Here is a 26,194-nt window from a genome sequence, read left to right as displayed (position 1 = left end):
GTCGATGCCGCTTTACCTCGCCCGTTCGCTTCGAATATCTGGGAAACTTGTATAGGACGGTGCAGAGCTAACGCCCATCTTCTCCAAACTTTCGAGTGCGAATGTAACGTAAATAAATGGGGAACATATATTTAAGAGAAAAGACAAAATGTTTACATAAAATTATAGATAGACTGAAGACGAAGAAATGGAAAAATAACTGAACATTGATAATTAGGAAGCTTGTAAATGAACGACGAGGTCTAATCTCTCCGACCCGCGGCACATGCTACATGGCGTTACACTCGCGCCATTATGCTGGATTTAGTGTCGTGCGAGTGTCAGAAATGCATCGAAGTATTAATAATGGCATGAGGTCAAAAGATGTCATCATAAGGCTGCCTCGTAAAGGCGACGTATGCAAAGATTAGAAATTGACATTGACTCTGAACCGTCCTGTATAAATGTCTATTCGAATGTGTGTTCGTCTTTACGAGGCAAACTTGCAAACATTCAATATTGCGATGACATCTTTAGCGACGTCTAGGGATCCATAAAGACTTCCAATCAAACAAGATTTGTTCGACGGATAAGCATTACACGTAGAAAATTGCTAATCGAATTGCGAACTATACAAAAACGGCCCCGTATAGCTATTTTCAGAACTTTGACCCTCGTTATTGACGACTACTCGTAATAAACATGTATGGTTACATTGCAATTTATATTCATAGATTACTTGAAAGCCGATGATATAAGTCGTAATAAAAAAATGCTTACATTCAAAAATATTTAAGAAATATACTTGAAACCACGAGATGGCGCATAATTATATTAATGATTTATAGCTTTGGAGTCGCATCCTTCTACACCACCCTACTGCAGAGTGTGGCCTTGATTTCCTTAAATAAATTCTATTTCGATGAAGCGTCTTTAAAGTAAAAATTAATAAATGCGGATGCATAAAACCGAATGCATCTTGCATATGAGATTCTCGTTTAAAAATAGTGAGACGAGTCGCTCCCGTTTTTCTGAAGTACTTTTAGAATATTTAGTAAAACGTACATATTGAACGTTTATCGAATCTTTAGTGATATTCCTGGCGACGTTGACTTTCAAGTCGAGTTCCGATCGATGCTATCTGGCCGAGCCATGAAAGCGCAAACTCTCTCCAAAACTAGCGAAGCCTCCCAAGAATCGCCAAGCAGCACTCGGAAACGATTTCCCGAAGACTCATTCAAAGGTCTTTCGATGTAAACGGACGCGAATTCAACTCGAAATAGGTTATTTGAGCGTAATCGTAATCTTAACACAATGTTTTTTTTTTAAATCTTTTGATTATGAGATTCCATTTCAACAATAATTTACATACTAATTCTCGAACGATATGGTTAATGTTAGATGTCACAGTTTAGAAAATTTTTAATTTTATTTTTGTAAAATAATGACGCCATACAAATTTCATAAGCTTCTCTATTTTCGCGCTTGCCACTCTTCCGCTCAGAGACTTGTAAGATGTGCATTTGTTTGTTGCATTTACAATCGGAAGTTATAAATAATTAGAGAGTGGTGAATTATTTATCACCATGCAGTAGCATGAAAATTTCAGGCAGTATAACTCTTGTTCCGCCAGCTTCGCAATGGAGGCAATTCAATATAATGTTGCCAAATGCACATAGTGTTTTGGAGCTGTTGTATTTTTCTTTTTTTATGTCTCTAACAATTTTCTCTAATATATATCTCAATTGGATATTAATATCTAAAGAGAGAGAAATAAAAAGATGTCTAGCATAAAATGCATCGATATCTTTTTTCAAAAGCTGCAGCTTCAGACTGACCCATTTGTGCTCGTTCAAGGCTAGAAACTACTTTGAGAACTCGCGCGCGATAAACGTCGATTCGCTCGGGAGAAATTCTCGATTCGAGAGAAACGCGCTCGATTCCATGGATACGACCGCGGCTCCTAATTCCTCCGGGCAGAACAGATAGAAGTGGATAGCTTGATACAGGAAGCGATTCCAATTCCAACGGTTAACGCCTGTCCGTAGAATCGCTACCAAAGGTGTAGTCCTGAATGTTTAAGGGTCGAGGCGCCGCAATGTAGCCCTTATGTGTGATGCATTCCCACGGCGGCCGTAAAGGCCCTTCGCGAAAAAGGCCGCTCGCTTACGATTGACGCGAACCACGTCACAATGTCTCGTAGATTTATTCGCTATTCAAAGTTCGGATGGATATACATATAAAATACAAAAAAAAGTTATTTTTTTTAATTATGTACTTTAATTGCAAATCAAATGGCAATAAGTTTTATGGGGAGTTAATATTAAGTTATATAGAAGAGAATTTTGAATAACGAGATTAAATGTGAAAATTTTACAATTAATTTTTCGTAAATTTTTTTTTAACGAATTTTTCGTGAAAGTCGTTAACGTATCTATTTAGTTTAATCAAACATTGTTCATGCTACAAGCTATTGGATAGTAAATTTTTTAATTTTAATTTAATCTTTATGATTTATCAATCTGTATCTATACGATTGTGCCTTTCATCGGAAGAAAATGAAACGTGTGACTTGATCGACTTATTAATTTAAGAGAGACTAAATTTGACCTCGTTAACATATCCACTTCTAATATAAATAAAAAACGGAAGACGGTCGGATCGAGAGACTTGGATTCGATTACGTGATTAAATCTTTCTCTCGGATTGTCAATATTTTTGTTTTCTTTTTCGCCCAAACCATCCTCTTGCTTCTAAGACTTCTTGAAATAATGCAAAGCACCTCTTTCAGACGCGGCACCCTCGTGGCGCGTCTTGAGATCTTAATCTTCTTCAAACTTACGGATCTGCTCGCGCGGTTTGTTGCCGCTTTAAGATTACACGAGAGAGTGCCAAAACGGTGTCTCGCTGGTCGGATTACGGCACGTTTGTTCTCGGGTGCTCTCTCGAGGGATGAAATCGTCCCCTTACCTTCCGCCGCGCGCGAGAAGATGCGTATCCCGCATAGAAATTAAAGCGCGCGATAAAGCGGACTCTAAATCACAATTAATTAAATCATTAGCCACCCACGACCCACGTTTCGTTTATAACCGCAGTAACTGCTCCGGGGATGTTCAAATATCTGATGGTCTTTAAAAATTAATAAAGAGAAGATTAAAGAAGAGAGAGTGAAAGGAAGAAAGATATTTTACTATATTTTGGAATTATAATATAGTTACTTGCAAAATATAAGTAATAAATATGATACACAACGAAAGAAAATTGATATATAATAAGAAATGTACATGTATAAAAATATAAATATGAAAATATAATGACATATTAATAAAACTGATTATAATATTTTCGGGCTATAGCGCAAGAGTTGCATATAGTAATGCGCGACTTTTATTGGAGAAAAAGGAACACAATTAACATCTGTTTATCTTTCTGTTTTAGGTAAGAAGCCGTCGCTGCCACTCTCATATCGAGACAAATTCAAAATAGGTAAGATCAATTTAACGGATTATAGCGCTTTTGTATCTCGCGCTTGCTAGATTCTTCTAGGAATCATCCACGAGCAACGCCTCGAGCATGTTTGACATGTTTCCTTTAAGGTGCCCGGGCTACCGTCCTGATGCGAACAGACGCGGATTCGGCGTCCCTAGCCTAATTACAGGGCAGCTCTCCGAGCACCTGCACCTCTTCTCCTGTTTCGTTTTCGTGCTTTCGCAACGGACACCCGTGAGTCTAACACGGATATGTGAGAAACGCGATCCAGACTTCCCCGACCAACCTCCCTCCTCCTTGTCCGGCCAACATTGTCCTTATGGCTACAGAGCCTCGAGGCATCAAAATTACTTACCTCTATTATGTTAACTACTGTAAAATGGGACTAGACTGTAATAGTAGGCGCAATATCGCACCACAATGAATCATACAAGATTATAGCGTAATACAAATATCTATTTCCCATTTTGATATTCAAAATAAGAAAGAAATATAATTTAGGCAAGTCTTAAGAAATATTAAAATCACATTATAGTTGTAAATAACTGCAAACATTAAAAAAAAATAAAACAAAATTGAATTTATATCTTCATTAAATAATTATTGTTTTATTATTTTTTTAAATATGAACTAAATAAAATAGTAAATAAAAAACATTATAAAATTCAATCGAAAAATTTGAAACATAAAGAAATCATATAACTATAAAAATAAGATAAAAACAAGAAACACAGATAACAAAATAATCTTTATGTCATTTATAAATCCCAAAGGATTTACCTTCTCTGCATACCTATATACTATAAGACGGTACTGATATACTCTGCAGAATTCAATCACGTATTCTGATTTTAAAAGGTAAACCAAAGATTCCAGATGGAATTTCTAGTTTCATGAAACTAAAACATTGTAAATATATGATTAATGAAAAGTTTAAAAAACGAGACTTTTAAATCGCAGAAACTATATATATTTAATTTGATATGCACGTGCAATTTCCGGATATTAAAGATTTATAAACGGTCTATCTAAAGTCAAGAATATCAAAATTCCCAGAATTCTAAATTTTTCAAACCAGAATTTTTAAGCCTTTAAACCGTTCAAACTTAAAAATTAAAAGTTTTATTCACTGAAAAGGTAAAAATTGGAAAATTTAAAAATTGAAAGATTTTTAAGAGTTTTATAGGTGCGTTTTGCTATTTACATATTAAAGGCACTCGAATAAAAATGATAGCTCAATAATCGATACGAATGATATAAATCTGCTTTCAAATTGAATGAGCTTTCAGTTGGTTATCTCAAACACTTTATGCGACTCGCATGCCCGTGCAATTCTTTGATACACGTATAGAAAGACCGTGCGATTACAATGGTCATCGTAATACGGAATGTAATAGAATCGGAAACTGACATAACACCTGCGACAAAAGCCCATCGAACGAACGAAAATTACCTTCGAGGGATAAAAGGAAACTACTGCAACGCGAATGTGCGGTTTCCATTTTTTCCAATTACAATTAATCAAAAGACTTTTTGCATCTTAAAGTACTTTATTCTATCATGGATTGGCAACATATACGATGTGTTTACTTCATTTCTAATATTTAATCAAATACATTCAGCCGCTATCAACATAGTTATAAAAGAAAAAAACTTATTTTTCGTATTTCTAATTTCTCTAATTTCACCTAACAGCGTAACTCCGGACTCTAAAGAATTTTTATCCCTTTCACTTCCTTTTTCAATTTTCGTCGCAAGGTATACGAAGTAAGTATACCAAGTAGTCTTCGGTCTCACATCGAATTTCTCGTGAACGCCGCGCCGCTATGTCGAAGCGTCCGAAGGATGCGGCACAACGGAATGGGACGGAAGGAAGGTGGAAAAATGCGCTCGTTCTTTAATTAACTCGCGTCGTGCGCCATCGAGCTGGCCGACTTTATGAGTCGGCGCCGTGGAAACACGTGCTACGTTTATTAGCACGATGGTCTTTGACCCGTGTCTCGGTTGTGCAAGAACGGCACAGAGGACGCCAATCATGCAGGAAACTCTACGCGGAAGATTTAATATATATTGCCTTTGATATATTTCTATATCGGGCATTGAAGAACTTTCTTTTGAATCGGTGTGCACAAAATGGTTGTTAGAATTATGAAATTGTATAATAAGATCGAAACATAAATGTATTTTATGTGGACTGCCTTTCACACAAAATCAGTACATAACGATCGATATAAAAATAGATCGATAAGTTTTTATTAGCACACAAAAATTTCAAATTTAAATTCGACATTCGAGATGTAGATGTAAAGTACTACATTTAAATACTGATGGATTTTTTTTTCGAGCATTAGCATTCTTTCAAATGTTATAAAAATCCTCGAAAATTTTTGACGATAACAATTTCAAGAGTGCTACTATTTCGAATAAGCTTCCTAAAATTTTTACAAAATTCCCTCCCGCACTCTCATCATCCTGTTTCTTTCGCGACTCTTAACTGGATTCTCTTGCTAACGAGAATCTATTTGTCACCTAGGGAGAAATGAACACATTAATAACGACAGAAAATTAAATGTCATAACGAGCTCGGGTTTATCACAGCCTCACGCCTCAGGTAATGAAAGAATTACGAATCGCTCTCGATGCTCGATTCGTCGGAAAGTATCGAATCAACCCAGCGCGGCGTGTCATCCTGGGGATAGACGCGAGAGATAGGATATACAACATACGTGTGCCACAGACGCAGCGTCACGTTTCAATATTTACGGGCTGAAATATTCACGAAATCACACCGGGGGCGGCGAATGCAAGGGAATGACTTGCCGGACGCGCGCGCGTTCAATTCGGATGACGTGTCGCGACGCATCGCGCGGCCTCGTTCGCACGAAAATTATATACATCAAGAGATGTCGGCGTCGTGAATATTTGATCGGCCGTTACCGTTGCGCTCGCGCGCTCGCGCGCGCGCGCGTCATCAATTATTCCGCCGCGACGCTTTTTCGTAGGCGGCAGCGCGCGATAACGCGTGTCGCCGCCGTGACAGATGTCCATTACCAACGCGAGCACGGCGATTTCCAGTGACGATAATTGAACCGCGAATGGTAGCCGCGGCAAGCAGTGGGAGTGTTGCCGCCGCGTGGCGAGCAACGTGCTCGCAATGAAGGATCGTTTTCTTTCAAGCGCGGCTGTTATAGGGTGAGAATCATTAATGATCCCCGTTGTTGTTTTCCCGCGCACCAACCGACGTCTTTCACAGAGATGGGATAACAGGGCGGCATGTGAGTTCACCAACAACAGGGACCATTAATGATTTAGTGTACGAAATATCATGTTGCAACTTGGTGTTGCAGCTTCGTTTCCAATTCTCCAGAATGGTGGTTTTCATCTGTGGGATATATCTCTCTGGAGATGTATGATTTACTTATTAAGAATAGGCTAAAATATAACTTAGGTTCGAAATACTCTAGAAACAGTCCTAGAAAACAAGGTTCTCTAATTTCTTCGAATAAAAGTTTCGCTTCCAAAAGTGGAGTACGAGATAATCGTTAAAAGTTAAATTGTTTGCTAACGCGAGGTAAAACGATACGCGTTATTACGCAGGCTAGACGCGTAGGTTGTTGTCGTCCGGCCGTTATTTCCAACAAAATACAATTTCCACCGCGAAGATCGCGGCCTCTCGCCTTCTCGCGACTGCGTTAATTAGCGAACTTTATGAATGCGCCAGCGCATATTAATCCCGTCATTTCCATACGTCGCCGGCGGAGCCGATTCACGTCGGCGTCGTGTAACAGCATTATGAGCGTATTCCATTATTTATAATGTAATCGGGGCCGCGCTTTTGTAGTCTGGCGCGTTACGTAATTAGCACGGGAATTATCGGCGGCGCGTTGGCGACGGCGGTGACCGACATTTCGGCGAAGCCAATTTTAGCCGCGAGCCGAAATTGTTGCAAGCGGAACTCGCTATAAAAATATACACTTCAAATTCAATTAGCTTTTAATTCGTCGCGCGACACACCAGATGAGCACTATATTTGCTCGCGTTACATATTTTATTGTTTTCTTTCTTTGGCCTTTCTTATTTCATCTAAATATTCTAAATAATTCCGCTTTTAACAATAGTTCAAAATAGCATTTATTCTACTCTATATATTTAAAAAAGAATATTGGCCAAAAATACGAAACATTGATTTGTTTCACACGGTCTGACTGTGAAATGAACCGTTTGCGCCGCATAAACAGTAAGCATAATAATTACAAGAATAATGTAAGAATAATTGAATACAATCAATTATGCCGTTTATACATATCGTTCCTTCATGATATTTCGCTATCGATACTATGATACATTGATGTTAAAATATCAGAATTAGCAATGCCGTCTATAGGAGTCTAACTCGTGATTTGTCATACGAATCAGCTTGTATTACAAATTATAATCAGGTTACCAATTTACCGCGTAGATCGCGGTACAAAACAATGCGGTAGAAAGCAGATTATACATATTAATTTACGAAAAGTCAGAGTATATATTTAAAATTCCCGTACATATTATAGAATTTACGCTGTACTAACAATTAACACAGGTAAACTTGCACTCATCAAAAATAATACGCCGCTCTAAAAAGTATTAATTAATAATTTTGTTTATTATCGAATATCGAAGTTGTCAAACACGCAGGTTATGTGGTGTAAACATATATTATGCACGATATTATCGGCCAACGAGAACCGGTGATACTGTCGATGTAATTGGATCGCCATGCAGAGAGATCGCGCGTACTGCCGCGGAATGAAAATATTATGAATGGGTTATACAGGAAACGCGATCGCCACTAAATAGGCCGGCCGAGCAAATGGCTCAGATTACGCGGTGGTATCCTAAGTGACGTCATCGCGATAGCATGTACCAACAATGGTTTCTTATTTCCGCTTCTTCTTCTCAGCGGCGGTGGCGGATTTATCAGTGAGCGAACTGAGGCGACAGTTGTGCTACTGAAACGACTACCTCTCTTGAGCAGCCGTTTTTCCGAGTGTTAAAACGAGTACAAGTTTTACACATACACCCTTTTTTAATATTACATTATTGCATCTCGCCGCTACGACGAAATGGGAACGTTTTGCCATAGTGGACCAGTTCGCAGAGGTATTCATTTCCGTGTCCCGCCGACGATGTAACCATTGTAACCATTACGAGCTCGTCGCTCCGGCGCGGCGTTACGACATCGTTACAAAAAATCGTTATTTCGACTCGCAGACGGAAAAAAGTAGAGGATCGGCGGGCAAAGCGCATCCGGCGCGGATGAATGTCGCTCGCGAACGGTGACACCCGCGCGTCGATATCGGTTATCGGCGTCCGCGGGCGTCGTCTGATCGATGACCCGCGCGATAGAAATGACGTTTCACAGGACGTCGTTTCGTTTGCTCGCGTATTTAATTTCTTTTTTTCGCGATCGCTCATCGGACACTTCAGCAAACTTGAATAAAGTACCGAATTAACGGCCAGCTTTAGTAGAAAAGTTTGCATTGAACTGAGCGGAATATTTTCTGTTTGGACGAAATTGAATTTGATTTTTCTTGCATGGAAATTGAAGCCATTAAGGTAGAGAGAGGCTTTTTGAGTCATTGGACTTAAATTATTATGTTCTACATTAATTTATTAATTTATATTTATATTAAGGCCGACTCAATGTTTTTCTTCTGGTTTCAGATCCCTCCACGGGCTCTTGAAGCCCATGGGTTTCCAAGATTTTTACAGATGTCTTGAAAATTTTTTATCCGATTTTTTCTTTAACTGACTCAAATAGCCTTTTCTTAACCTACGGAGTTTCAAGGAATATAATAAAATTTAAAATTTAAATTCATAGCAAACTGTTCTCACTTCGAATTAGTTAATTATTAAATAGGTTTTACTTTAGCAAAATCTTAATTTGAGCTTTATATTTAGATGGACATTTAGGTATATCCGCGGCGTCAAAATTTTAAAAGTGCATTTATGTAAAATTATGGAATAACAACTTATATATAAATCACTGAAGAGATTTACGCCAATTGTTAAATATTTTTTAATTTATTGTTGTAATTATTTTCTTCATAATTTTAATTTTAAATTTTAATCTTCTTAGCCTTTAGCTAATTTAGAATTAAAGAGACGAACTTTAAAAGTGAAAAAATATGGCAGGTGTATACTGTACATTATACCCAGAACTCGTCGTACGTGCAACCACACTTCGCTTGTGGGAAAAATTGTGCCGATGCGGACACCCGGTGTAATCGGGTCCCTTTTGATCACGATTCCGTAATAGACGAGTATGAGAACGAAACGCTATTTCGCATGCAAAACGCGACGACGAAAAATAGTGCGCGTGAGAAATGACTGTTGGCGCGCGAGAGACCGCGTGGGATTCGCGATGGTCATTGAATCGTCCTCTCTCGAATGGACGATCGATCCCGCGGGATGAAACGAACACTTCGCACGCGCGTTTAATGCGCACGAACGTGTATAAATAACGGGATACGTTGATCTTTGCATCAGCAACGAGGTATTTTCGCGTCTATACCAACCGACAAATTAATGTAAACTCGAAATCATAAAAAAAAAGAGGAGAATGAGCTTGTTTTTTAATTTGATACACTTCTCTCGACCTAATCTTCTTCCGCTCAATGAGTCGACTCGACGCAACGAGTTGAAATAAAATCGCATTATCTCATGTGTTAAAAGTTATCTAAGTAATCTGAAAATAAGCAAGTTATCTTTTTCGAAATTTTCAACTATTTAAATTATTTAAGGCAACTTTTGAGAAGACTAATTGTGAAAAAATCTTTCACAACTGATTTTCGCAAACTACGATAGGATATCGAACATCTTTCATATACTTTTGCCAAACTACAGCAATCAAATTTATAGTAGATATTAGCGGGAGATACGGTCCTCCTCTCCCTTCCCTCGCATCGATCGGAAGTAACATTATGGAGACGCAAGTTCGCTCGGCTTTCCGCTCGGCCATGCATCTTTGGCTGCAACGGCTGCTGCACTTCGTGAGGCGCTCCCGGGATGCATAAATCAAAGTCCTCCGTGGAGACTCGCCTCGGTTACGCGCCCAATCCTCTTCTCCTCTCCACCCTGCCCTCCTACCTGTTTCCTCTCGTTCCCAGGCCAGGCCAGGCCCAGACGGCAGGATTTCTAATTCAAGCTAATCCTTTTTCGCCGCTCTAATTACATTATCAATTCACGGAGGACGGGCAGGCGCGGCGCGGCGCGGCACTCGCATGTGTATTTACAAGCTGCACGGGTGCATACAGCGGTGCATTTACATGCGCTGGCCTGTTGCACGTCCCGGCCGCGTCGGGCCCCTGCTTCCGCGGACCGTTCCAGTCGTCTGACTGATTTACGACGGTCGAATAAATTATAAGAAGCGGATAGAAGAGAGCATTAGCCCCCGCGCGCGCACACATATACACACAAACGCACAGATGGGCGTCAGGTGCTCTATTCGCTGCAGTTTGTGCAGTTTGCGCTGTGGGAGAAACAAACGGGTAGGAGAGCGGAGAGGGGAACGGGGCGAACTTTTTGGTTATCGTCGCCCCGGCGCAATTGCATCCCCCGTCAAATTGAATCGTAACTCGATGGGGGGCGATACGTCTCGCGTGTCGCGCGTCAATTAACTCCGCCCACGATTACAAGCTCCAGGCCGCCGGCAATTTCGACGGAATCGATATTACTCGACTGGCGGAATGTTGGAACGGGGGGTATACCTCCTCGGACGCGACGCTACGTGACGCCGACACAACGCGGCGGTGACACGACATCGCGTCATCCGGCATCGGCGGGTTGGGCCATCCTCCACGGAATTTTCGACGTCGCGTGGTTTCCCTGTAGGAGAAAGTCCCGATGACAATTTAGCCAAACAACATACGTTTCTGCATCACTGTTGTTACCTGCACTTATCTAACATCTTCGAAAAGCTAAATGCGGAAAAGTGCTAAAAAGAGCAAATGCTAAGAAGAGAGTATTTTTGAAATATTAATATATCGACGTGAAAATAAATTTTATTAGATTTTAATTTATTATTATGACATCCAATTCTTGAATGAAAATTCTGCTGAAATTAAATATATCTGACATTAAGTGAATAAGATTTCCTCATCTATTCATACTGCGAGAGATTAATTGCGAGAATTCCTTACTTTCTACCGTTTAGTTCCCACTCCCTTCCTCATCAAAATGACTCATTCGAAGTATTCACTGAAAAAATATCTTTAGTCTCGGTCTCGGAAAGTCTGTAACTGCGAAAGGAACGCTCACGATGCTTGATACACCTTGTGCTAATCAAATCCCGCCGAATCGACATTCAATTTAGATGCGTACACTGATCGAGACTCAGCATTCGTCGCGGTCGACCTTTCAAATCCGCTGAAACTGTTCTTCGCGTTACTCTCGTGGGTGGGTGCGACAAGGTAGTAGGAACGGAAAGAAAAGAGAGAGAGAGAGAGAGTAGTAGCGGAGAGAACGGAATATAACGACTCCCTCCGCAACAATACTATAGCAGTGTTTCAAACGGGGCGTCATCGACGACGGGTATGTACACATGCCGCGCGTGCAATAAGGCTGTAAAGGTTTTGAGGTCTGAGACCGCATCGGGCTGACGACATCCCGCTGTTAGGTCGGCCCTTTCAAGTCGGCCGCCGCGGCAGCGGGAGGTACAGGCCGCGGCGGACCTCCGATATATTATTACTTGGAGTCATTAATGGTAAACTGCAATTCTCCTCTTTTTTTCTCCTCCACGAGTCGGGACAGTGCCCGCCACGACGTGGCGCGATGCGATGGCACGCGGTGATCGCACGTCGCGGCGTCCAGAATTTGTCGGGAAAATATTCGATCACAATACAGTGCAAACATATGTATATATTGACCTTACAAATTAAAAAAAAATCATGGAAAAATTTAGTTGACTTTGTACTAAGCGAAAAAGGATATTTCTGTTGATATTATATATAGAATTTCCTTTTTTATGTATTGCGGTAAAAGAAATTAAATATATTTCTCATATCTTACTTTTATTATAATTAACTGCATTTGCTTAAGGTGTAAGCAATGCATTAATAAATTATCAAAAACAATATATATTTATTCTCACGTGATAGTTGAGAAGAAATTTTTAGCTTTATCATTTCCTCGAGCCAGACTGCTGTTTAAAAAAGACGTTCATGAGACGGAACTAGTAGAGTACGAAGGAATAATGATATTGAAAATATAATGCATTTTTGATTAGGAAGGGGGACATTAATAATGTAAGGCGGTTCTAAAGCGGAGAAGCGCGCGCGGTGATATATAAGAAAAATTCATTTCTGCCGAAGCCAGCCGTTGTTCTCCTCGGGAAGTCGAGTAAGTAATTTCAATGGAAATTTCACGGCGTTATACTTAGCTCCTAAGAGGATAGATGACTGGAAACCGCGCAAGGAAGGATTTCTTGAGATCACGGGACTGAAAACGCGTTGAAAGAAGCCTTAGGGACGCGGTACTTCATAGAATTAGTTCTCCATTTGCGGAATTAGCGTTCCTCTTATAGAAATAACAAATATGCTAATGTGATTTAAGTGAATTGAGGACGAAATTTCTTAATTTAGCAAGTTCGACTTTCAAATAATCTGTACAATTTTTGACTAGCAAAAGTAAAAATATAAATATAATATGATGTAATCTAAAAATGTTCCGAATTAAAAAAAATTAGAGGATGCTTCCAATATTCTCCCCACTTTGTGTTCATAATAATTACATTCTTCTTAATTTACTGATATTTGTATTTGATGTAGTCGTAACCAAGTACGCGCCAGATTAGTACATGGTCCTTGATTTACAATCGTGTAATAATAATTAATTAAAATGTACAACGAGATACTCGGGCGTAAACGATGTGCTTAAACGATACATTGGTCAAACAACACGCAAAGTTGAATCGCACGCGTCCTAACCGCGGCCATATGACGCACGCGCGTCGGTTGCATTCGCATTGGTAACGAGTGCATCGTCGAAGTGCAGCTAAAAGGGCGCATAATAATTTCATTGTCCGACGCTCGAGTTCGCGACAACTTTTTCGGGTTAAATACCGAGAGAGGGCTTCACCCGCTCGATTTCACGCAGCGGTGACGCGTTTTACAACCCGCGCACAATCCGCATGCAATAAGTTCGGCCGCGGTAGCGACCGCATGACGCATAACGCGTCAGCCGCAGCTGCGGCGGGTGCAGCGGCGGGCAAACGGTAGTGAAAAAGGCACTTCGACAACGATGCGGGGTCGTGCCATAATTCTCTCATTCAACAGCGAGGCGAGGCTCAAACGTGTTTGTTCTGGTGAGGATCTAATTTTCATGACGAGCTCGATGTTGGAAACGAATTACGTGAGCTTGTATGTAGCTATGTCACATTCGTTGCATTTTTCTCTGATGCAACTTTCATCCTGATCTAAGGAATATTTATTGTAACATAATAACCAATGTCTCATATTTCAAACGTCAAAATACTAAAATCAACATATATGTACACACGTACATACATACGCACACATATATAACATTCCGGGAACAAAAAATAATACTTGACCAATTAATACGCCACAACTTCGAGGGAAATTGCAAACTCCTCGATCACGCTCAAAGAACTTTGACGACCGGCTCGAGAGCTGTACCCGGGCACACAGGCGGCAGCGATCGAGAGCTCCGGAGGGCGAAGCGATAAAGCCTGAAAGGACTCTCGAGAGAGTTCCAGCGCGGCCGCGAGTCCGAAGATTTACACGAACGCAACGAGCAAAGAAAGAGACGGAGAGGATCCTCTCGCTTTCCGGTGCTTCGAACTTGACGAAGCGCATCCGTCGGTGGGTGAGTCGCACAGTAGTGAAACACAGTCGAAACATCTAGGTATGTATGTACAGCGCGTAGCCCCCTCGGAGCTCACCGCTCCCGAGGGAGGCAACGTCTTCCCGGCGTTCGAGCGGTGACCGCATATACACACATTGAGACCCAGGTCGCGTTTAAAGGGACCGAAGGCGAACTCTCTGGCGAATCTCAAGGAGATCTCACCTCTATCCTGGAATTCCTCTAAGTTGGTCAACTTTGAACGACTTTGCGAATATATATCTCGAAGAACGACGTAAATTAAAAACTACAAAATAAAATTCTATCACGTAAAACTTAACTTCGAGATAATTCGATACACAGCGCGCTTAAGCCCGTGTCACACTATACGTATCGCGGACGCGGATCGGATTGAGATTGCGGATCGCGGATCGTAATCTAGCCAATCATAGACGAGCAGCTCATCTGTGATTGCAGGCTGACATCCGATCCGCGATCCGTAATCCCAATCCGATCCGTGTCCGCGATACGTAGCGTGACACGGGCTTTAAGCTCCGCGATCTGCAATCCCAATCCGATCCGCGATTTATGCAATACGTAGTGTGACATGGGCCTTAGGCGAATCGATGCGTTTACGGCAGGTAGCGTTTTGATCGAAACACACGTCGCGCCCGGTGCTCACTTCTATCTCATTCCTGGTTAATCGAGCATGTCGATGACGCCGTATATCGATTACCTGCCGCTTACGGTGTTATCGAAACGCGCTTAATTAACGGAGAACAAACTGCAGCGAGAATAACGGCGCGAGTCGAGCGTTAATCGCGATGTGAGGAGCAAAAACAGGCAGCTGAGAAATTGCCTTCGTGTTATAAATCTTTTTCTTGCCTCCTCTTTCTCAGCCCTCTGCCATTTTTATCAAGAATACGCTGGCCTCAGCGATATTTTATCCTACTTTCGAGAAGCTTTCTGTCTCGTCCGGGTGGAAAAAAAAAGTTTAAATTGAGCACATAATACGTGTTTTTAGCCTTTAGTTTTTTTTTCGTTCGTTAACTTATGTGTATACAGATGTATGTGTATCGCAGATGTAAGATCAAATTCATTTCTTCATTTTTGCTTCCCAGTAACTCTCGAACATTTCCATCTTCAATGTATCTTTTTTTTTCATTCGGATAAGATATCATTCAAGACAAGACACGAATTCGGTGTTACAAACAGCTGGTCGAAATAATACTTGGGACTTTGGCATGGCTTCTAGACTAACAAGTGGAATCGAAAGGAACGGAATTGAAGTTCTTGCGTTGGCCCTTTACCTCGGGCCGTATTCCGCGGGATCAACAGAAATTTAGGGGCGACCTTGCTCGACGACGCGAAACGGCCGTATGGCCACCGCAGAACACGGCGCCGTTCGAAGTCGGTATCGGGCCAGAGCGTAGCGAGCGAATGGGACGTTAAATCGAGGCACTCCTCTCGTGTGCCCTCCGTAATCCCGCGCTGCATCCTTGACCTCCGCCACCATCGTTTCCACGCACGCAGTAATTTACCGCGAAACACGCGCGTCGTTACTCAGCCCGTCGCTTTGTTCTCAGATTTTCTGCAAGTAGACGTCTGTCCGAGATGATTTTTTTTCTTTCTTTTGCTTGAGGATCCTTTACGTAATGATCGATAATGACGGCTGGACATGTGCCAACTAATGACTTCGGGAAAGGAATGCCTATGTTACTTATGCCTGTACTGTTATTAAATTTGTCCTCATGTTGTATTAAACCTTTCATAAAATCAAATGGGGGAAACCGAGGATATATTGTAATCAGTGCTTCGTTATTTTTAACATAATTGCATAATAATCTAAGCTTGAAGTACATGTACGTCAAATATATGTCAACGCAAAGAGATAAAATCTAAATTAGCGCGTCGCTACATCTCTGCAGTGTATTCAGCGTGTAGCAATGTGCTGGGAGAGACAGGCAGAATTGTAAAACTAGGTATGGGCTTATTAAATGGAGATATAATGATTGCCATAATATAATGTCCAGGGAGAGAAACGAAGAATGAGGGGAATGAGGGAAGAAGACAGCGAAAGAGGGCAGCGACAAGGGAACAGCTTGCGCGAGGCAAGAGACAGGGGGGGGGGGGGGAGTGGTGTAATAACTCTGTCCGTGAAAGCCTCGTCGTGAGTTCATTAGTTCCGTACCGACGCGCCACAATGCTGGTTTAGTCCGCGGTTAGGACTTTCCTCGGAAATGCTGCGGCGCCGGCAAATTCAGCGAATTTACCCGCGGATTCCGTGTCGAAGCGTTTACATCACACTAGAATATTATATTATGTACCCAACCCTCGTCGAATGTGTTCATAAACTGAATTTAGCCGCTTTAAAAATAAAGGAATATATTTGTTTTTATCCACGAGTGGAATTTATTTTACTGTTATAATACTTTAAATTATATAATATAATTTTTATAGTACTACGATAAGTAAGCTAAAATTTAGTTTAGACTCTTAAATCTCACAAAAGACAAAGTTTTAAAAAGTAAATGTACTTCAAAAGATGCATCGTGTGCTTTTTAAGAGAGAAGACGACATAATATTTTTCCTACTAAATTGAATGAAAATATCTAAAATTGAGTTTCTCAAGAATACCGATATTAATGCTTGAGGAAAAATTCATTAAAAATATTTAAAATTTTAAATATTCGCGGTTAAATATTTCCACAGTATTTCAAACGGAAACCCAAGATGTAAAATTCTCCATAAAAAGGAGAAAGGGATAAAATATATTATTTTACCTTAAACTCTTTTCATCAGAGAAATAATCCGAATGCAAAATAGAAACCTCCGCACAGAAACCAATATATGTACAATATATAAACCGCAAAAATGCAGCCATGCGAATAGATTAAATATCACAACACGTATAATCCTATCAGTAAATAACGCACCCCTATCCTCTAGGATTTTCGCATACATGGAGGTTTTCCGGAAGCGGAAGCCGATGTGGATGCGGCTGCAACAGACGTCGGAGGTTGTGAGAGTTCGACCGCGCGCGCATAATCTCCACATTCGATTCACCGCGAGTTGCAGCCGCACAGCAGCGTGCGTGCGGTTGCGTGCGAATTACCGCGAATCGCGACGACACCTCTTTGGCCGAAAGATGGCTAAAAAACGTATCGCGTTTTTCTGTTGCAGAGAGGTACGACACCGCATACGCTTGCGAGGGCAAGACGCTGGAGATCGAGTGCGGCGAGGGCAAGCTGATCCACCTGATACGGGCGAACTATGGCAGGTTCTCCATCACGATATGCAATGAGCACGGGAACACCGAGTGGAGCGTCAACTGCATGTCGCCCAAATCGTTCCGCGTGCTGAACAACGAGTAAGTACCGCACGCGCCGTGTCTGTACATATATATTTTTTTTGTGATTGACTTCATTCGATTTGCCTTCTACACGTACCTTTGATCTCCGTTTCCCTGCCGCGAGCAGAGCTGAAGTTTCGCAAATGATAAATGTACGCGTACGATTAACAAATGACGAAATTATTTTTTAAAAAAGCACAATGCCGAAAATTAAACGATCTTGAATAAAGAAAAACCATGTCATCTAGTTCTTCATATTCATGTCATCATTTCTTCGCGAGAATTGCTTTCTCTCATTTGTATTTACATATTTCAATGATACTGAGCTTATTCTACTTTGACGATCAGAAAAATTAAAACGTTTAAAACGTAAAAGAAAGAATTATTCGTTCACAGTCGATGTAAAATCCATAATAAAGAAATTATTGCAAGTAAATTATTGGAAGATTAATTAATTTTCTCACGGGCAAATACAATTCTGTACAAAGTGAATAGTCAACGAAGCGGAAAACGAAACTAACCTTTACACTCTTGCAACCGTGAAAATTACTAGAAAAGATAATTACTAGAATTCTTGCTGAAGCAACGAACCATATCAATTGACCTCAATTATTTTTAATCAAGTACAGAACTACACGTTATATGGAAAAAGAACATCTGAAAAAGAGGTTGGCAAGCATTTTTCAGTTTTCGCCATACTAAAGGAGTAATATATCTCCAAAGATATTTTATCCGACCTTATCTTGCGTAATATATTCAAGATCGTATTGTATATTGATCGCTGCGAGTATATGTTATATTTTCTGATGAAGTAATATTCAACTCTGCTCGCATGGCTCCAACAGAACCCGTCATAAATATTTTTGAAAAATGAAGAACAATGCACAAATCTCAATCAAAAGAGACACTGAAATCGATACAACCGATAGTAAATCAGACTTGTCATTTCGGTAGTTATTTCACGTTTCGTCGTGTCTCAGATAGATTCGTTGAAAGTTTCACGGAGTTTTAACGTGACATCCGTGTTCTACAATCTACATCATTAATTTAAACGCATGCTGTCGAACATTCAATTTACTAAAAATATATTATGTATATTTACTCAAACTACAAAAACTAATTAATCAATTAATTGATTAATCATGAAATCGTCCATCAAAATAAACGAATAATTGTTTAAATACAATTACTTTTAAGGATATGTTACATTTAATTACATTACAGATAAGTCTGATTTATGTATCGTTCATAAATATTGAACTATCGATCGATTTGTTCTTCGTTATTCGAAGTGACGGGATCTAATGAGCGTCATTCCTTTCCGTTCCTATCTCACTTTAGCTTCCTCCTTGAAATCAACAAAATGGAGCATACATTAAGAAGGGAGAGCAAGGGGATAAAATATCGAGCGAGGGAAACGAGGTCGGAGGCGAACCGCTTCACATGGTCGAGCGAACTGGCCAATTGCTGGACCATTGAAGAATGTGTCTCGCGATGGATCGACTAGGAAGAGTCGCAGTATCAGCGATAGCTTCGCTATCACGGTCCTCGCGAGAATCCACTTCGTGTCCCTCGCTCGCGTTGCCGCGATCGTGAAGAATAATGCATATATCCATCGGTTCTGGAGGTCTGTCACGTAACGTTCGCGTTGCAAGAAAGAATGTGAAAAGCAAAAATTAATTCATCGATATCGTAGTTACATAAACGAAAAGTAAAAGAAGAACAAATTCGTTGATAAATCGCGGTGATCGATCTCCATATAGATACCACATTCTAAGAGGCGTAACTAGTGGAATGTGAAATATTGAAGTTATAGATATTGAAAATGGATAAAATTTTTCAACATTACATAACACAATACACGCCTGTTAGGATCAGGATATTTTTACTCGTAATACATTTGTACCAGTCATGTTTATAGGGTGAGATGATGTATATAAATAGATTGCGAAGAGAGAGAATACACGTCCACCTAGTTACGCCATTATTCATTCTCGGACTTTTTCGCCTATTAATCTCGTTGATCGCAATAGATCGCGATTGTTCCATGGAACTACATTAATTAATGTGATTGTAAAACGTAATCATGTGTTTACGAAAAGCATGAAGATTTTCTCTATATATGTTTCCCGATATTCCGTATATCTATTCTTGATGATAAGATTGAAAGTCTCTTATCTGAAAGCGATATATCGAACTTGATGCGAAATCCAATCTGATTACAATCTATTACATTCTTCCGTGGAGCAGTCGTCCTATCGAGAGATACGTTAAAAAATACTCTTCAGACTCCTGCCTTTTTTTTGTTTACTATTATTTATTAAAAGGCTGTATTTACAGCGCAAAAATGTTTAAGAATCTTATGTTTATTTCATAATTATATGGAGTTTTTTTTTTATTAGATAAGAAAAGAACTCGGGCTAAATTTGGCGTGACGCATACGTATAATGAAAAGAGTGTGTGAATACGGGCTGTTATTTATTACGTAATAAAAGATGATGTTCAAGCGAAGCATTGATCGAGAATTACGTGTTTTGATAAATAGAGGGAAAAAGAGATAAATGAACAAAAATATGTTTAATAAATGTTATATTTAACGTTTTTAATTTTGTTATGAATAATTGGACAAACAAAATTTAATTATAAATCTTGATTAATATCGAAGAATTTTACTGAAAAATAGTTTCAATTAATTATATAAATTAATATTAATGCAATTAATTTGTGTACCTTTCATTCGAGAAAACAACTATTCATGCATCCATTATAATATCACCGGGTAACAAATCTCAGTGAATTATGTTAGTTAATTAATTCAGCTATATTTTTAATAGCTGTCGATTCATATATATATATATATATAATCCATATAAAGCAAAACTAATATATTTATTGTTTTCCTTACAATTATTTCACTTATAAAATAAAATTAATATTCATATAACCCACATAAAATTAATATGAAAAACTATTAAACATTTTGAAATTTTTACATATAATAAATATACATGTTTTCGTGGCTGAGATTTCTTTTTCAATTAGATTACAGTTTGCAGAAAGGAATCAAACAACCATAATGCTCTGAAAATTTTCATTCGTTAATGTATTAAAACACAGAAAACATTATTCAATTAATTGATTATTTCGTGGAATTTCTATCAATGGAATTTTTCATCTTTTTCCTCTTCCTCTCATCATCACAGAAAAAGTTATTATTTTTTTTCTAAATAGGAGTATACTGAGAGAATGAATCATACCGGCATATTTTTCTCATTAATGATGGAATAACGGAGTAACGAAAAATTCATAACATCCATGTTTAATTTGCAAAGGCTATTGATATTTTTCGATGCTCATTTGCGTCGAAAAGGGATAACCCGGTTTCCGGTAAATTTTAATCTCACAGAATGATTCCTCTTGCATCTGTACATTGATACTGAGATAAATTATTAGCGCTGCGATCACCTTTGATGTGCAACTCTTCATTAAAATCGTTGTTGCACGATCGATCAATGCTTCCGCCCATGCGTCACATCTCTCGCGGAATCATATGAGAATCAGCATTCATCATCGACGGTTCCTCGAAATCATCGACATATCGGTTTTACGCGGCCTTTCGCAACTTTCCCCTTACTTATTTACGTTAAAATGGCAAAGATAATTGCAGAATTATGTATTCTGTCAAGTTGATAAGATTATTCACGGTAATATTCATAGTCATAATATGAGAATAATTAATCAGCAATAATCCTATGGATTGTTGATTAATACTCTGATTTTTCATTAAATTTAACAGCTTTACATTTACGTAACAAAATTCGAAATAATCATTAACAATTAAATTGTTATGTCTGTACGCAATATTATCTGATTGTGATAAATATCGAACGAAAAAGAATCAGCTCTCTCTGTAAGTCGATATTTTTCAGAAGTGACACGTACTTAAACAAGAGAATTACATTCCCTATAGGATATTTATAACAGATTCTATTATTAATTTACTCTAGATTACAATATCGTATTCTGCAATTGTCTACATACTTTGTTGACAATAATAATCATAATTGAATTATTACGGAGTTGTGAAGAGCTGATTCGACAATCCGATTGAGCGCATTAAATCAAACTTATGACCGAATAATGATTTCATTTACGTTGCTTCGTTTGTTTCGTTTATTTCGTTTGTTTCGTTTATTTTGTATTTAGTTATTAACAAGTTGTGCGGCGCTTTCTTTAATGCAGGGTGTCTGAAATAGGTTTTTCCGCGTAAGCATGTTCGCTCGCATGTACATTCGGTGGAACAAGACGCTTGGGTTATCTGGTATCCTTTAAAATCCTTTTAACACCCACAGCAAGCGACCTCACGGTCGATAATCGTATTAGCACGTTGTAAGCCGTTTCTAGTGATTGCCAGAGTTGGCAATTGTCATAAAAATAATGTACCGTTTATGAATAAAATTCTACGTGTCCCATATTTAGAACATTGAATAGAACCGGCTTGTAATGTATTAATCGTATAATATTTAATATGTGTAATATATGTTTGTATTTGTTAGTTATTTGATTAGAAAAGGAGTTGCGCTGGTCCTGGTCAAGGTTTAAACAAAATGGAGCAAGCATATCTATTAAACGCAAACAGCTATATAGTAGTGAATTAATACAACTATATTATAACAAATCGCTTAATTTATCTTATTATTATTACATTAATTATGTTATATTTGATTCCTCTCAATTCATACGTGATTTCTCTTTCTCACTGGAGCGTCGGAAATTTAATTAGCATTATTAATGCAGGAGTCGAATACAAGTTCGAGACATTTCAAGGCTTCTCATTTAATTTGACTTTTAATGTCTCAAAGCAATCTTAAACCAATATTAGTAAACATATTAAATATCGGTATAAGTTAATTATTATTTTTAGTGCTTTTTATTTCTCCATGAAATTATTAATTATAACATTATAAGTTAGTATTTTCTGTATTTTTTACGCGTTCACGGTTCATCCGAATAGTTTAAATCAAATACGTAATATTTATTTTCAGCCTTCAGTTTTCTCGTAGTTAATTTTTATATACATACATACATACTGCAGCTATAGAAGATTAAAATAAATTAATTACGTCACAAGTATTAAATACCTGGTTAATTTTCAATTTAGTTATCAATATTTCTCGATATTTTTCACATTTGCGGAACGCTTCTTTAGAATTTGCTAACTGTATAAATATCGATATTCATGATAATATAATTTCAGAACTTTTATGAATACGCTCAAAACAATCGATTATTTTTGAAGATATAATATAATTATAGTAATTTCTAATTTCCTAATAGTCGGCTAACCTTCCTCTTTTCTCTCTCTCCAACTTCTCACGACTGAATAATCTCCCTACCAAATTGCAAATAAATAATCGCTCGCGGACGCATTACGCATAACCAGGTCGAGGGAAGTCGTACAGGTGCATCCTGCACTTCAAACCGTGCTGCATCACGCCGCGCGCCGCGCCCGCGCCGGGCTACGAAATTTCTGCGCGTCGTGCTTGCGAATAATCGAGCGCGCGTGGCGGGAGGGCGGGCCAAAATCATTTGGGAATTCCGTTTAATCGCACCGCCAGCGAAACCAATTGCGGATTAACCGTCTGCCGGTTGCAACCGGGACAAAGCGAACGGGAGAAGGGGGCAAAGTGTCGGCGTAAAGGCCGCAGTAGGCGGGCACGAGGGTGTGGGATTCGCGTCCGAGATTACGATTTAAGTGAAATTGGTGGATAACAGTGGGGGTGGTGGGGGGAATTTTGGCGCAACGATTAATGAAATTGGATACCGAACCGCTGCCGCGAAATTCGCTTCGTCGCCATTTAGCGCGATGAACGCATTTGTTCTGCGCCACGTACGTGCGCGTTCGCCAGGTAATATTATAATAGACACCGAATCTTGAACGCGCCACGTTTGAATTCATCCTGCGAACGCAGGATGTCCGCAAAGCATCCGTCAGTCCGAAATGGTACGCTGTGAATGAAACTGACTGTAATAAATATTATGTATTTGCAATCTCAAGTGTCTTTTTATACACATTACACAGGAAAAAAACACATTACAAATGAAGCGCGGACTTTTTCATATTTTCAATCATAAATTAATATGAATTCGATACGAAAATCAAGAGGTGATTTCATAGATATTGTGCTAACAGTTATTCGATTATCATCACTACGTCTATTTATCGAGCCTTGTCCAACCTGATCGCTATTATTCTTTTTTTTATACTATTACGCTGATGAAAGAATTTAAATTTCACAATTAATAAAATAGAGAAGCTGAGAAATGAGATAGGTTTTTTTCTACACTAGATATTCAACAAAGTATATGGAAATTTAATTAACACACCAGATTTCTCGTTCAAATTCAACCGCAAATTTGTTAGAGGTCGTCTCTTTTTTCCTCTTTATTGTGAGATAATGTGATAAAGTTATTATGCGGTACACATATCGCTCCGTATGTGACATCTCGATTTCTCGCGTCAAATTTATAGAGAACTATAATTAATGACGCTTATTTAGTAGTCTCGTGCGCGACGTAATCAATCCGACATGCAAGTATGAAACAATTTTACGATTCATTGTGCGACTGACGAGAACACTTTTGAGTTGACCTATGAGTAATCACGAAAAATTATAACCGTTATAAAATCTAAGAAATGCTTTGTGAGAGAAAATATTTTTAGAATTTTGTAAATTATACATTTCAACGTAACGCGCTAGATATATATTATTTCGACATTTTTCTAATTAAATATAATTGTTTCGATGTTTGATTTGGAACATTTTTTTCTTTTTTCGGTTCTCTATATCATTGGTTTGGAACTCAGTTCTAAGATTAAGCGAGCCGCATCGAAGGGGAAACAATAATTATGCCGACGCGAAGTATCGTTGCGGGCTGCTTGTTTGTCGGTACGAAACTTTTGTCCCGCCTGATAAATAAGTTTTTGTCCGCCATGCGGAATGAAGCGGCTAACTGCTAATGAAATGATCGCGCCGACGAAAGTTTGGAGTTCGTGTTTATCCTTCATCTTTCAGTGAGAATTTCTTTGTAATGGAAGGCTCTGCCCTCCCTTGTCGTCGTTCGGGAAAACTTTTCTCTCGCCGGCGAATATCCTATACTCTCGGGGCGATAATCGTCGTCGGAGACGACGAGACTGGGTTGAATTAATCGTACAAATAGCGACGCAAACGATTGTTTAGTCTAGCGGAGTAATATCGATCGCCATAATTGGCTATAAATGATGAAAGATAACATAAAAAGTACCATATCGACTAACATGGAAACTAATTTCCTTTTGTCCGTCTATTTGATAACTAATACAAGTTAGAAAACGGTAAAGAATCAGTTAACCATTAATCAGCCTCCTAAATCGCGAATGTTATCAATAACTCATGATTTAACTTCATTTACCGAAATTTTTGTCGGCGGCAATACGCGCGGAATAGTTTGTTTGTAAATTATCGTTACGTTGATTGGAAGACAGCCAGGACAGCAATTATTTTTTGCAAGAGATAACTCTTCTCAAATCGCGACGGTAATCCGCTAATGGCGATGCGGCTTGCGCGGGAAACTTTATCGCCCGCAATGGTTTTGTTGCAAATTGTTGCGTTGATTGGAAGATACGTCGGAATGAAAATCGCTTTTTGTCAGATAATCTTTCAGATCGATTTGTTCGCGGCTTTTCATATTGCGCGATGCGCGAGCATTTGCTGTAAATTCTTGGACAACGAAAAAATGTTAATTTCGTGTTTATTATTATTTTTGCGCACTTACGCAGCCAGAGTTTAATCTTATAAATTTCGTTATTATTCCTGGAATTAGGCGTATAACTTGGCTTATTACTTCCCGATGTTTGCATCACGAGGATTTAACCGCGATATTTATTGAAATAAATTAAAAATGACTTTACGCAAAAAAATTCACCGCTCTTTCGTTGACCCAATCAATTTTTTTTACTTCCTCCTACTATCCGATCAATCTTGCTTCTCAGCCATTTTTCCGATTGTATCGAACTTAATTGCAATCACACAAACTCTATAATTATGTTATACGGAATTAACTCCCTCGTAATCTCATTTAGTGGAAAATATAGTTATACCTCATCGACAAAGCTTTCGTTGTTTTCTCTTTGTTTTCCACATTTCCTCCGCGACAACTAGATATGTCTACAGATTTTCAATACAAATAATTATATTTCAAGAATCGATAATTCAATGAACAAAATAACAAATATTGAAATTTCTAATAGAAACTGCAACTTTATTTCTTATTAGTTTCAAATAGATTGAATATGCTTAAATGCATTTTGTTATATAATTTTACTTATAGAAAAACAATACAGTGCAATAAATCTTCTTCTAAAAATATTATAATATTATTTATCAAAATGTCCAATTAAGAGACTGTAAAACTTCAATTTTCATTTCTTTTTACTTTTCATTTTTATTTGATTCTGAAAAGTTCTCATCAAAATCTATAATCAAGGTC

The 26,194-nt window shown here is 38.8% G+C and overlaps 1 protein-coding gene across 9 annotated transcripts in view; it reads left to right on the top strand.

Moving 5' to 3' along the window:
* LOC139771477 (latrophilin Cirl) overlaps positions 1-26,194 on the top strand; it is a 447,191-nt gene that overhangs the window by 377,765 nt on the left and 43,232 nt on the right. For 8 of the 9 annotated variants that reach the window (XM_071704284.1, XM_071704285.1, XM_071704290.1 and 5 more), the window contains 2 exons: positions 3,418-3,465; positions 17,497-17,683. In XM_071704284.1, the coding sequence (XP_071560385.1) occupies positions 3,418-3,465; positions 17,497-17,683 (235 nt within the window). The remainder of the gene's footprint in view (positions 1-3,417; positions 3,466-17,496; positions 17,684-26,194) is intronic. The other variant, XM_071704288.1, reaches the window with a different exon arrangement.

The sequence above is a fragment of the Temnothorax nylanderi genome, unplaced genomic scaffold (genome assembly GCF_030848795.1).
Source record: "Temnothorax nylanderi isolate EJ_2023f unplaced genomic scaffold, tnyl_v1.0 TNYL_tig0040_pilon, whole genome shotgun sequence".
Lineage (NCBI taxonomy): Eukaryota > Metazoa > Arthropoda > Insecta > Hymenoptera > Formicidae > Temnothorax > Temnothorax nylanderi.
Note: the sequence above shows the minus strand (reverse complement) of the source record. Positions and strands in the feature narration are given on the sequence as shown.